The sequence below is a fragment of the Erpetoichthys calabaricus genome, chromosome 1 (genome assembly GCF_900747795.2).
Source record: "Erpetoichthys calabaricus chromosome 1, fErpCal1.3, whole genome shotgun sequence".
NCBI classification, from domain to species: domain Eukaryota; kingdom Metazoa; phylum Chordata; class Cladistia; order Polypteriformes; family Polypteridae; genus Erpetoichthys; species Erpetoichthys calabaricus.
The window spans coordinates 52,161,337-52,175,411 of record NC_041394.2 but is presented as its reverse complement, the minus strand read 5'-3'; the positions used below and the strand labels follow the sequence as shown (position 1 = coordinate 52,175,411).

General features: G+C 37.4%; 1 protein-coding gene across 2 annotated transcripts in view; it reads left to right on the top strand.

The window, feature by feature from the left end:
- marchf5l (membrane-associated ring finger (C3HC4) 5, like) overlaps window positions 1–14,075 on the top strand; it is a 32,912-nt gene that overhangs the window by 7,450 nt on the left and 11,387 nt on the right. For both annotated transcript variants that reach the window (XM_028799404.2, XM_028799412.2), the window contains 2 exons: window positions 7,288–7,490; window positions 10,662–10,792. In XM_028799404.2, coding sequence (XP_028655237.1) covers window positions 7,288–7,490; window positions 10,662–10,792 — 334 coding nt within the window. The remainder of the gene's footprint in view (window positions 1–7,287; window positions 7,491–10,661; window positions 10,793–14,075) is intronic.

The window sequence follows — 14,075 nt, the reverse complement described above, 5'->3', positions numbered from 1 at the left end:
ATATGCATTTTTGACAAGGAAGCTACATTGAGGTCTTGTTTTCTCAGTAAAGTGCATTGTGGTTGGAAGGAGGAATGTCTTGGGTGCTAACCGATTGTGTGTGTTTTTTTTTTTTTTTTTTTTTAAATTCTTAAACCCCAATAATTTAATTCCCATCCCCAATAACTAACACATCCTCTCTTCTCACCCACCCAATTTACAATACTGGTAAAACAGTCTACCTTGACCTGCTGTCTGTTGATATAGTACAGCATAGGTCTACATTAAATTTCCCACAAATGGCAGTGATGAAATCTACGCAGAAGTTAATTTTAGGTCAGATTGTGAATGACCACCCCCATTCCTGCTTAAGATGGATATACAGTAATAGCTCAGTTTAAGAATCCTCAGAAAATGTAGCTTTTTTTATTAAATAAAATTGGCACATCCTACCATCTCTTGTGCAAGCAACAGAAATAAATATAATAAAATTGCGCAAAGAAACAAGCTTCTACTGTCCTGACTGCTGCATTGAGCTGTGCATGAATACAATATGTATTCATCATATTGTATTCCTTTCCTAGACTAATATGATAGTCACTATGCAACCTCCCTGTGTGGAATAGTCATTGTCTTTCATTGATATTGTGCATAGAAAAACATAATTATTTTTAGATTGTGCAGATTGCAAAGGGCTAGAAACTGAACAATAAAAAATGCCATGCAACAGAATCACTGGGAATAGTACATGGCCATGAAAGGAACCGGTGGAGGATGGGGTACGAGTAGCAAACAATTATCTGAAATAATTCATGTGGAACTTTGCCTCTGCTGAAATACATTGGCCTGACTGCATCCTCACTGGCGAGTCACCTTAACCCTCGTGTTTTGTTTGTTTCTCAGGAACAGCAATGATGTTCCTGGGTCAGTTAGACCCGGGGCATGTTCTAATTATCCAAAGTGTCAGAAACCAAAAATTCCCAATAAACATTGTTTATATCTCATTATTAAGTCCATTACTAACCATTTCAATCAGTATTTAGTGCAGTGGTGTTCCTAATCTCTCACAGATTGTGGTTCAATGTGGATAATTCACTCATTTTTCATAAAAATGCATTTTAAAACTTTTTTTAATGTACAGTACATTGGAAAGACCTACATGTAAAATACAGTAGTTTTACATGACATTGATTTTTTTTTTAAATTTTGTTTTACATTTTGATTATTTTTCTTTTTATTGAGTGATGTTGTTAAATTAACACGAGACACCTCTTCTGTTCAAGACTTAAAATCAAGACAAACGAGTCATGAGGATTTGTGTTGAAAGTAAACTATTTAAACACTGTTTTTGATCTAGAAATGAACAAAATAACAAAACAACAAAATAAGAGATGAGTAATATGAACATGGTACGTGTGTATGTGTGTTTGTGAGTCTTCACAGCACACAAGTGACGTCATCACGTTGTGATAGTGAACACTATGCAATATTTAGAACCAGAAATACACAAAAAATATGTGGAAATGAACAAGGTGCATGTGTATGCATCTACATGGCACATGAGGGACATGTCATCACAGTTTGCTTTGTGCAAATTAATTTTGCACATTTCACACAGGCTCGTCTTGACATCATCAGATGGCTTGTAGACCTGGAACCTCTTTTTCTTCCTTTTTCCCCCCAGGCAGCAACCTAAAAAAAGAGGACAATGATTACTTTGTTTTTTGCTGATCCCAAGACACACACACACACACACTTATCTCATGCACTGGTGTACTAGGTGAAGTCCTCTCCTGGATCTCCCACACTGTAGCTGCAGCAGCTGGGATCCTTGGCATATGCTGCCTCAATTGTATATGTGGTACCACAAGCGCTTTCCCAAGCTCCTCAAGGAAGATGCGCCTCTTGTACAGCTTTGACACATTCCATTTGGGAAAGATCTCCGTTCAAATGACAAATGTGTTGTAGGTTAATGCATCAATCATATTGTAAAAGATGACCAGCAGGCAGCGCACATTCGATTGGTGCTGTAGGACCCCATGACTTTGTCCAAGTTTGCCACCCAACCCCACCTTTGGTGGCAATGTAGTCTAGGATCACAGTTGGTTTCTGGTCCCCTTGTGTGTTGATTTCAGCATTTTTCTGCAAAGTGCTCATGATCACAACATTTTTCCCCTTTTTGGGGCAGTAAGACACTAGGGATGTGGTGTCTGTGAAGGCAAACATGGAAGACTGAGGGGCCCTGTACTTGGTTATCAGCAGCTCAGCAGGGAGTTCAGCCCTGTTCTTTTGGACAGTTCCGACCATCATGATCTTTCTCTTTAGAAGCTCCTAACCCAAGTTGTAGCTTGTGAAAACATTGTCACAGGTTATGTTGTGCCCCTTGAGACCTTGTGCTATATCAAGCATGACCCTCGTACCCTGATTCTTCTCTGGGGCTCCTCCAACCGACTTTCCAGTGTAAACCTACATGTTCAATACATAGCTGTTGTTTGCATCACATGCTGCCCAGATTTTTATGTCATATTTAGCTGGTTTGGAAGGGATATATTGCCTAAATGGGCAGCGACCTCTGAATGCCACTAGCCTTACATCCACTGTGACATTAAGGCCTGGGTTGTAGAGTAGTTGAAGTTGCTCTGCCCACTTGTCCCACACTGTCCTAATATCTGCTAGCTTCTCTCTCTCCTGTCTGACAGCCCTTGTCTCTCAATTATCAAATCGGATTACACTGGAGAAAATATGAAAAGTCTCTAGAGACATTGTGGCACAAAATATATCCCTGATTGGCTGTTGATTCATCCTTTGACTTAGACCCCAGCCAGGATGAGGAACCCCAAATATCCATGTAAATGCATTTTATTTAGTTCCTTCTACTTCTCCCCCAAAACATACCTTCCTTCTAGATTAGTCATTTCGAGAATGATTTTTTTGTATTGAGTTGGGCATGACCAGTTCAAAAGCTGACTTGATGTCTGTCACACGAGTCACTGCCATTTTTATGTTTAGTTTTTTGCAGACAGTTTTGCCTGATGGGGATGAAGACCACTGTATTTCACCATTTTTTGATGTGAATGTCTTGCTTGGAGGAATATGAATAGCAGTTTCCTCACTTGGTTCATAATCAGAATCATAAGATACAGAATTGACCTCAAGATGGTCATCTTCAGACACATCCTCCTCTATTTCACTGTCATGGTCAAAGATGAGTTCCAGAGCCTCCAGGGCTGTCACCTGTTTACTACTGCTGCTTATTTTGTAAAGCTCTGAGAGAGAGTATTTTACATGTAGCTGCAGAGTGTAATGTTGGTAGGACTCCCTTTCAGAGAATCTTTATATGATTTGCTCCTCCTCTGCTGACTGTCCACTTAATGTGATGGAGTTTGCCCACGCGAACAGAAAAGGCTCCTGTCAAACGTCATAATAACACCTGCATTCTCACACTTTACAGATGAGGTCAATCAAATAGGGAGTGTGTGCATGTGTGCGTGTGTGTGTGTGTGTGTGTGTGATTGGAGTGAAATATGTCTCACAGTTGCAAAGAAACAAATAGTATTTGACACTTCTGACCCCTTTAACCTCCACTTTGACTGCTGGGTCAAATTGAACCAAACAGTATCTATGTAATATAAACATGTGGGGTTGCAAATATGTGAAAGGAACCATTTTCATTTTATATGTTGATTACACTTATTAAGCCAAGCAGAAGAAGTTTCATACTGGAAAATACTTTGAACTATTTTTAGATTTTTTTAACATTTAAAATGGGTCAATTTGACCCGCAACATAACAGGAGGGTTAAGGATCCTGGCCTGGATTAGCCCGTGGAGTTTGGAACAGATAGGTGGGTGGCATTGTCTTTGACACTAAGTAAGGTGTGTGGCAGTGTGAATATTCACACAGTGAGCAACGCAGAAGAGAGTGTGGAGTCACATGGAAGATCAGGAGGGCAACAGCAGGGAATGGAGGGCATCTGAGGAAGGAGACAGCAGTTTTGGCCAGGAATAAAAAAAAAAAAAAACAGGTCTCTTACATTTGAGTCACTACAATATGCATCCATATTCCTCCTATGGTGCATCTGCTTCTGATAAGGAATTTTCTTATAATGAACTAAAGTCCCGGAACTCATTTTCTTCATCAACTGAGGTATTGCTTTACATCTCTACACCACTGTCTTTATCACTGTTGACCACAGTACTGTTGTGAAATGGCACAAGAATTATAATGAAATGTTTTACACATTAAAATGTTCCTATCTCTGTGAGTTGTATGCGCTAAGCAGTTTTCAGGGGAAAATCTAGTTGTTTCTCCTGTGTAGTTCTACATGTTTCCATAATTGAGTTGTTTTTTGTTCAATATCTAGATTCAGTTTAGTTGAATTCAGTTTTTTTTCTCAATATACAGTATGTATAGCACTCTTCACTGAGTTCAGGCTCAGAGGGCATACACTGTTTTTTCAGCGATAATAAAAAAAAAACAAAAAAAAAAACAGTACAGTACATACATGAATACACAGTAAAAAGAGCAATTTCAATTTTATGGAAGTGGTGGGCTTGTGTTTTTATCTGTTTAACATTTTAACTAAGATATAGCCAGTTGAGAATACAAAAGTGTTCAAAGTATTACTACAGAAAATAAGTCACTTGTAAGTAATACAGAGTCACAGTTCTGGTAACACAGGCCAACTGGCCATTTACCCGTTTCTGGGCATTCTATAATATTCTATGTATATACTGAGTGGTCTAATAAAATTAATTGCTTTTCATCTTTGGATTACAAGGCTTCCAAATATCTGTAGATGCTGCTAGTAGGGAATTTGATTCTTCAGCCTGAACTTGTTTTACTTATACCTTGGTGATATCTAGGTTTCTTTGCATGCACATTTGCCTTTGATACACTGGAAGTTTATCTCCATTACATCAGTGTGTGGATATCTGTTGTTTTCCTACAGTTAAACAGAAGATGTGATCCCTGCTACCAAAGATTTACTCCATTATTTTGTGTTCGTTGTAATCAAAATTTTATACTCCATAAGTTTTTAATAAGGCAGCCCACAAACAAATTGAGGGTACTGCTGCTCCATGCATTCAGGCAAAAGTGACAAAAAGACAGCTTGGGCATTTCTTTTCAGGATCTTGTGTACCATATTAGACTTTAGCTGGAGCATTATGTGTACTTAAATAGTAAAACGATTAGTTTTTTTTTGTGCCAGAGTGGAAAAATGATTGGCAACATGCACCAAGACCAATGATTTTGCTTTATCTTTGTGAAATATACTTTGTGATGATGTACTGTGAAAGTGATAGTAATAATAATTCTTTCCATTGATGCAGTGAAGTATTACTTTTTAGGATCCCTAATGTAATACTCCCATCATGACCTTGATCTGTCTGTACATGGTCTTCCAGTATGTCATACCTTGTACACTTCCCATGGTATGTATAAACTGAGCACTCTAACTGCATGCCCATACCACTTCAATTGGTTCCTCTCGATCCGTAGAAGTAATGATTCTTCTCCCAAGTCTTGCATTATTGTCAAGCTCCTCACCCTATCATCTATAAAAAGCTGGTTGGTTGAGTCAATGGGTGTGGAACCCATGGATATGAAGGACCAACAGTATTGATTAACAGGTTTGAATAATCCTGATGATTATTGTCTGGGTTGCTTTTGTGCTTTATATGTACAAAAAAAGCAATGGAAGCTGTGTCCTTTTCCACACTGTCTTGGAAAATGTCCATCTGTGCACAAAAAATCCCTGTTTTTGTGAAGGGTGTATTTTATCAATTTTATTTGATGGCTGCATTTTTCACTTGATTCTTTTCTGCAGATGTACATGAGTCATTAGCATGTAATGGTTTACAGACAACCCTTGAGTGAAAAGGTAAAACTTTTAATAAAACATAGAAAAATACAGTGCAAATATACATGTAAAATCCAGAATTTTAACATAGGTTTGAGTATGCTTAATTTTAGTATGAAATTTTGAATCCTAATTTTGGTTATTTTGATAGCCCCAATCAACACCCAGGGTATTGAAGTCTTCCAGTAGTACTATAAAATAAACGGTGCTCTTTTGTGCATTAAATCTCTTAAAAGTCGGAATGCTCTGAATAATTGTTTGCCGTATACTTTGTTAATCTTTTTTGTTCCAGATAAATGCAGCATAGAAGAAGTTAAATAATATAACTTTCTAATATAAGTTTCACTAAAACAAAGCTACAAGATTTAAAACAAGTCTCTTCAATTACAGGCAATCTCATAACACAGAAACAATTGAAATATGTAATCCTATATCACTTGAAAACCCTCACCCAGAACAGATAACAAATTTTTAGTAAAATGAGAAAAAAATCTTAAAAAGCATGTTAATATTATATATTAAAAAACTCCAATCAAAGACCAGTCTTTTCTTTTAACAAATTGATGGTTGTTCCATCTCTGTCCGTTGACAAGCTTGAGATACCTTCAGAGTGCTGACCCATGACTGCTTGAATAGCAGTCCTGACTTCCCCAAGAACTGCTAAAGGAAGAATCTTTTTGTCACTCCAGTTGCTCTCTCGTAAAATATCTACAGAGTATGTAGCACAGGAGAGTTATAGATAAAGTTAGCAATGCATGGTCCTAGCCTTTGCTTATATCGCAGTGTGCCTAAAGGTTCCAAAAGGAGGGAAAACTGGGATTTTATAGGGCATGCTTAGGCAATGATTCAGTACTGTGGTTGCCATCAGAAACCAATCAAAGTCCTGTTACTTGCCGGGAAGTTGATTGAGCTTATATGAACAAATACTTTTTTTCAACTCATAGTCCAAGTTAGACCATGTGTGCTAATAATCTTTCCTATTTTATGTGCCAATTTTGGCATCAATCTTTATTTATTACTTATTTCTTTAATTCACAATTTCTACATAAAACGATTAATTAAATTGAGTTTGATTACCCTTTAACAATTAGCTGCAGAATCTTCTATACAGAAAAATTTGATTCAAAGGCTGTGGTTGTGGTTTGTTTGTTGGGTTATATGTGCTACCATTTAGCAATTCAACAGTATTAAATCCCACTTCTTCTTAACGTTATCCAGTGTTCTCCTTTTTTGTTAAATTTAGCACTGCCTATGAATCTCAGTGATACTGGCCCTAAACTCCACCCTTGGTTGTCCATGCTGCTATTTTCATGCACTAACTTTATTTAATATTTTTTAGTATTCCACTGGTATTATTCCTAATGGTTTTAGGATAAAGAGTTACATTTTGTGTAAGTCATGTCTAATTCACAAAAATACAGCTGGATTTTTGGCTTTCTTTTTAGGCACTGCTGGGTGTGTTTTGCTACTGAACGGGATGACAGGTCAGCAGAATGGGTAAGCCCTTGCAGATGCAAAGGTAGCACAAAATGGATTCATCAGTCCTGTCTACAGCGCTGGCTGGATGAAAAGCAGAAGGGCAATGGCTCCTGCAGTGTGACATGCCCACAATGTGGCACTGAATACATTATAATGTTCCCTAAACTTGGTAAGTAAAATAGACATGAATTAAACATAGTAGTTTGTTTTTAAGTGTATTAGTAACATTAACCATGTTCAAAAAATTAGAATGAGTTTTAGTAAAGTTTAAATTATGTGTAGCAGAAAACAGTGATGGTGAAGATCCGTGTATTTGAAACTTTCTGTGCTTCAATGTGGAAATCAAATGATGTTTCTGCTGGTTTTAGCACAGTCTAGTAAAGAGTAAGAAGTGATAGAACTTGAAGGGTGTGTTAAAAAAATTCTACTGCATTAACATGGGTAGAGCATGTGAAATCAGCTTCTTTGTTAAAACAGAACTGGAAAAAGGTAGAAAAAGATACAGTATATAACGCGCAGAGATGTTTTCATCTTATCAATATTAGGATTACTAAAGCAGAGACATCCAAAGAACTTATGATATCCCATATGCGAATAAGAAAATAACCATTGGTGTTTTTTTCGACTAGAACTTGCTTACATACTTCTTGCTTGCATTTAATGGTTCATCTGTTTCTAAGTCATTCCCTTGTCTCACAAATGGGCCACATATCCTTAAGATAGTCATACCTATAGCACCAAAAGGACAGGGTGATATGGACTTAAATTGATATTGCAGGTATATCCAATATTTTTCATATGTTACAAAAATACCTTAAAGATTGAAGATCACAATATATCAACTTATATATACACATTTTTTGTAAAGAGTCCAAAACCGGGTGTAATGTCTCACAATAATATTATGAAGTATTAGCAAAGGAAACATTTTTTTTCTTTTTAAAATGAAATATTTTTATGAATAGATGTGCCTCAAAGAAGCAGCTCAAATAACATGTTTTTTCCAACCATTTTTGTTTTAGATCTCCTCTGAATATTTTTAAGCTTTCATTGTATGTTTTGCCTGCCTTGATGTTGTTTGTGTCTCCCAATCATTAAATCTCTCTCTCTCTCTCTGAGTTTTATATAAGGAAAAACAAAGTTGTTTATTCATTACCGTGCTAATCATAATACATATTATATCTATATATTCTATGTGGGTATTTATTTTATAACATTCCCCTGCAGTTAGTACTGACTTTGCAGCTGGTGTTCTTAACAGCTTCTTAAATCCTTATTTTTTATGGTGTACATAGGTACTTTACATAGCCACCTCCAGGTAGGAATTTGTAAGATGCACTTGAAATTCATTGGACACAGAGTTACTGCAACTACCTAGTGAAGCTTTACTGTCACTTTCAATCTGAATAAACATTGAAGTAAGATTCCCCCTATTAAAATCTGACATTATAAAATCACACAGTTTTTAAAATTTCATTAATTTTTATTTTCCTATTACTAACCTCTGCTCACAAATATGGTTGTATATTTGACTTCCAGTAATCATGTGCTTTTACAAATGTTAATTCAAAATGAATGGGCTAGTGTGAATATCCATTGTTATAATTAGGAAGCTCAATTCAACTGCTAAACAAATTAAAATAAAATGGCCGGTAATGCAGTTTTTCCCATACATTAACACTGAGTAATTCACACAAAAGAAAGCCACAGAGGCTGCTGTTTTTATTTATGCTTGTAGCTTTTCAGTAGAAGAGCAGAAGCCTTGTGAAATGGATGGATGAGGGCTTATGTTGCGCAGACATTACTGGTTAGTAGTTACTTAACCACAGACAAAGTACGAGTATTTTTTAGGGTGCAAGTTAATTAGGCGAAAGTATGTTTTACAATACAACAAGTCACTACACCTTTATCTCTGTTCCTCAGCTGCTTGTCTGCTCTTACAGGAACAGTGAACACCTTATGGAACTTTGCTTAGAAGTTGTGCCTTCAGGAGGCAAGTTGCAGACACTGCATGTGCCTGGATGACCTCTTCATATTCAGTAACGTGTTTTATCTTTCAATATTGTACTACATTAACTGACATCCTGTGTAAAACCAAACCATTTGCAACCACCAGATCAAACCTTCCCTGTTCTAAACTCTTCCTCTTCTGATCTTCACTCAGTTTTTTTTTTTTCATTCTCATAATCAACAGGGAACATGGTAGGAGCAGACATAAACACACTTAGAAAAAGCACTGGAGGTTTTGCGGATTTTATTTTTTAGCTTTACGAAGACAATTAAATAAAAGTGAAATATTGGCGTTTGCAAATTGATTTTGATAAAAAACCAAACTGAATCAAAATAACAATGGATATGCTAAAAAAAATATAAGCTAGGCACTGATGTTTACCTGAAAAGGGCTAGGTGAGCAGATTTGGCTATTTTTGTGGATGCTAAACAATGAATTCAAACTGTTGATAAGCAAAAGGGGGGAAAAAAGAAGTAAAAACAAGAAGAGGATCCAAACAATATTTGGCTTTTTATAGAGAGCTAAAAGTACCAATTAAGTCAGTAATTTTTGAGCTGTCATGGTCATGGTGTTGCATTTTGTTGGATCAGTTAGACATGCAAATAAGAATCTCACTTGACTCTGTATGTATACCAGTAAACTTAAATACATTGCCTCAGTAATATCCGGCGCCGCCGTGAGTGGCAGCCTTTTCAGCAGCTCCGTGTATGAGTATCTATCTATCTATCTATCTATCTATCTATCTATCTATCTATCTATCTATCTATCTATCTATCTATCTATCTATCTATCTATCTATCTATCTATCTATCTATCTATCTATCTATCTATCTATCTATCTATCTATCTATCTATCTATCTATCTATCTATCTATCTATCTATCTATCTATCTATCTATCTATCTATCTATCTATCTATCTATCTAATTAGGTTACTTGTAATGTCAGTAAAATATGTCACAAATGTGGAAGGAAGCAGTTAAGTCTCTTTAGGCCTAGAAATAGTTAGCATTTTTAGATATACTGTATGCTGCTTACTGTATATTTATAAGTGATGAAAAATATTTTAATATAGTAATTTTTCTTTCATATGTTTATATGTATAATTCCATAATTTATGTGTTTGTGTGTATATAATAATATTGATAGACAGTAATTGATGCATTTTAATTGATTATTTTCACTAAAAATGAATAACTCATTTAGTATCTATACATTTTTTGCTGTACTGAGTAAGTGGTCTTAAGCCATTTTCATTATGAAAATATTTGATCTGAATTTAATTGTGTGTATTTGCTGAAGTTAGGATTTGTTATATCTGTCTTCCAGGCCCTTTGGTATATTTTCTCCAACAGCTAGATCGTGCACTGTCCCGGTTAAGTCCATTTGCTGCAGCTGGTGTGGTGGTTGGAACGGTGTACTGGTCAGCGGTCACTTATGGAGCAGTAACGGTAATGCAGGTATGAACATAAAAACATGTTTGATAAGAACAGGACATTCAACCCATATACACTACGTAAAAAAATGAAGGGAACACTTAAATCACACATCGGATCTCAATTAATGAAATATTCAACTGGAAAATCTTTATTGATTAATACTGTGTAATTCGTTGAGAACAAAATGATGTAACAACATTCAATGGAAACCAAAATCACCATCCCATTGTGGGCCAGATTCAACATTATGCCGAAAATCAAAGTCAAAAATTGAAATCACTGGCTGATCCAACTTGCAATGAATTTCAACTCTGCAACTCATAATGTGACTCAGTAGTGTGTATGGGTCCATTGTGCTCATATACACTCTTGACATTGTGTGCACATGCTTCTGATCAGACAGGAGATGGTGTCCTGGGGGATCTCCTCCCAGACCTGGATCAGGGCATCAGTGACCTTCTGGACAGTCTGTTGTGCATTTTGGCGGCGACAGATGCAACGATACATAACATCCCAGAGGTTCTCAATTGAATTCAGGTCTGAGGAATGTGTGGGCCATTCATTGGCATTAATGCCTTCATCATCCACATTTGCCTATACACTTTGGCCACATAAGGCTAGGCATTCTCCTGCACTGTTTATTAAAAGATGTTCAGCACTAACGTGTGCTTGCTATAAACATACAAAGGTGTTTGAAATGCTTTTAGTTTCAGAACTATGAATAGTTTGAATGTGTTGTGGAGAAATCTTAAGAAAAAACAAGCAGAGTCTTCAGAAAGGCAGTCAGAATTTTGACTTTATTGCACGGCATAGAAAACATATTCAATGCACATAAAGCCTGTCCCAGTTCATGAAGTGAGCCCCGAATATATTTCAGTTCTTATCACAAAAATGCCCCCCTTTCACACTAGTTTCCCAATATCTACTGTACAGGGTTTCTCATGATGTTGTCCCCATTCCGCACCTTTTCCCATTACAATCACCTGGTGTTGCACACCTTCTCATAACAATATTCTTGCCCCTTTAGACATCGCCATAATAATCTTCTTCCCAGTAGACTTTCTCATAACAATATTTCCTTCTCAGTCCATCTTCTCATACCAACTACTTTGGCTGGCAGGACATATTTGTCATCTGGCGGTGAGCATCACCTGATTACCCCTCCTTTCATTCTCACGGCCTAGTCCTGAGCTGTTAAAGATCGATGGCCTTTCAGTTAATCAATTCTTAACAATTCAATTCCTAACAAATAAGTTGGAATCAGAAGGACCCATATATGAAAACTGGACTGCATCTCTTATATATATTTCTCTTCTGGTTCGTCCTGCTTCCACTTCAAAACCGGTCCCACCCACACGCAGCCGACACAGCATTTCTCGATTCCTATTCGTTGTCTTCCATGTCATGCACTATACTGGCCTGCTGAACGTAACACATCCAACAAGTACTCGAGGTGCTGTCACAACGGTAAAGTAGCTTTATCACCCTTGCGGGAGCCACCTGTGTCTTTACAACAGCTTCTTACACAGCAAACATCAGAAGCTAAAAATTATTGTGAACACATTCGAGAATACAACCCTTCTCTAGCGTTTGCTTCCATGGGTGCACAGATAACTCAACCTCCTGGCCATGGACCATACTGTTTCAAAATACATGGGCAAATTTATCACCAAATCTCTCCACTATACGCTAACACTTCTAACTCTCCAGGATATGGACAGTCGTATGTTTTTGACACAGTGGCAGCTACTAAAGTACGCTTACAAAATAAAGCAAATTCTGCATGCAGCGAAAATGTACTTCTCCAGCTAGATTCCATGCTCAGAAACATCAACCCCTTCGCTAAATCATACAAACACATGCATGAAATCGCTCAGTCCAATCCAACAGCATCTGTACAAATGGTAGGATTTACGACGATACAATGCCTCGACATGTCACACCAATGTTGCAGTGATTTTCCTCGGAGAAGATGGCGAAATGCCTGCTGAAAGGGACATTTGCATCTATCCTATAGGCAACTCCTGTAAACAGATTTCCTCGCTCAATATGAATTTCGGTCCTATGGTTTACCCACTTTTATCCCCTTACGGAGACATTGGCTGGCACATTTACAACATGTTCCCGATAAAAGAACCGCCAAGCAAATAAGGCTTACTCAGTGCCAATTTTACGTGTCAATGAGGAATATATTAAGTATTTTGCACTCCAGCGGCAAACTATTCCCACAGTACGTCGTAGATGCATATGTTAAAACATATGCGTCTCAACTATCTCAGATTACATCAACAAGATCTGCGCGTCGAACTATCAGACGCACTGCAAGCAAACACTGAAAATAACAACGTTCGTGTAGGCAAAATGATCATATTACCGTCCACATTTCCAGGAAGTCCAAGATACATGCATCAAAACTATCAGGATGCCATGGCCATAGTACGTAATTCGGAAAGCTTGATTTATTTATCACTTTCACATGTAATCTTGCTTGGCCGGAAATTCTATATGCACACTGTGTCTTTCAAGAAGTATTTCATTCTTCTTGATTTCTGAATTCCTTTCTCACCGTTTTCCGTTCCAATGCTACGGCGGGCGTCAGCTAGCAATGAATAATTCAATAAATGATTGCTTGTTGCACTAGCGTCCTGTAAGGGCTCATTTATACTTCACGCTCAGAATGCGTACGCGCTCGCATCATGGCCACCACGTGTTCTGAGCGTTCATTTGATGCGTCCTCTGAGCAGGTCCTTTTTGCAGTACCAGCAAAAAGTCGGGGGGCGCAGTGTGCTAAAAGTTGGAATGTGACGTCAGAGTCTCTGTTCACTGTCTACATGTGACAGAAAGCCGCTTTGTGGATCCTACGAGATCGGTGTGCGCGCTTCGATATTTGATAAATGGTTCGATGTGGTGAAGCAAAATGCCGACATACAGATGTATTCATGGTGCTTTTATATTCAAGCGTCGCATATTCCCGATTGTAATGACACAATACGTTTTAAAATTCTCACATACTGTGCCTTCTTTTTTTCTAGGGCTTCCTCTGCTCCTGACAGCAGCGAATCGCCAGCAATAGATCTTCACTCCGCGCACATTAAATGTATGATATTCCAACTCTCTGCACATTTAGAGTCCTTAGATTTATACTTGATATCACTTTCATGATGAAAAGCATTAAAGTATGTATATTACATTTTACAGATAAATCGGTAATTTCATTTAAACAATGAATAATGTTAATAGGATGGAGTGGTGGCTCTGAGGCTAGGGATATGCCCTGGCAATAGGAAGGTTGCCGGTTCGAATC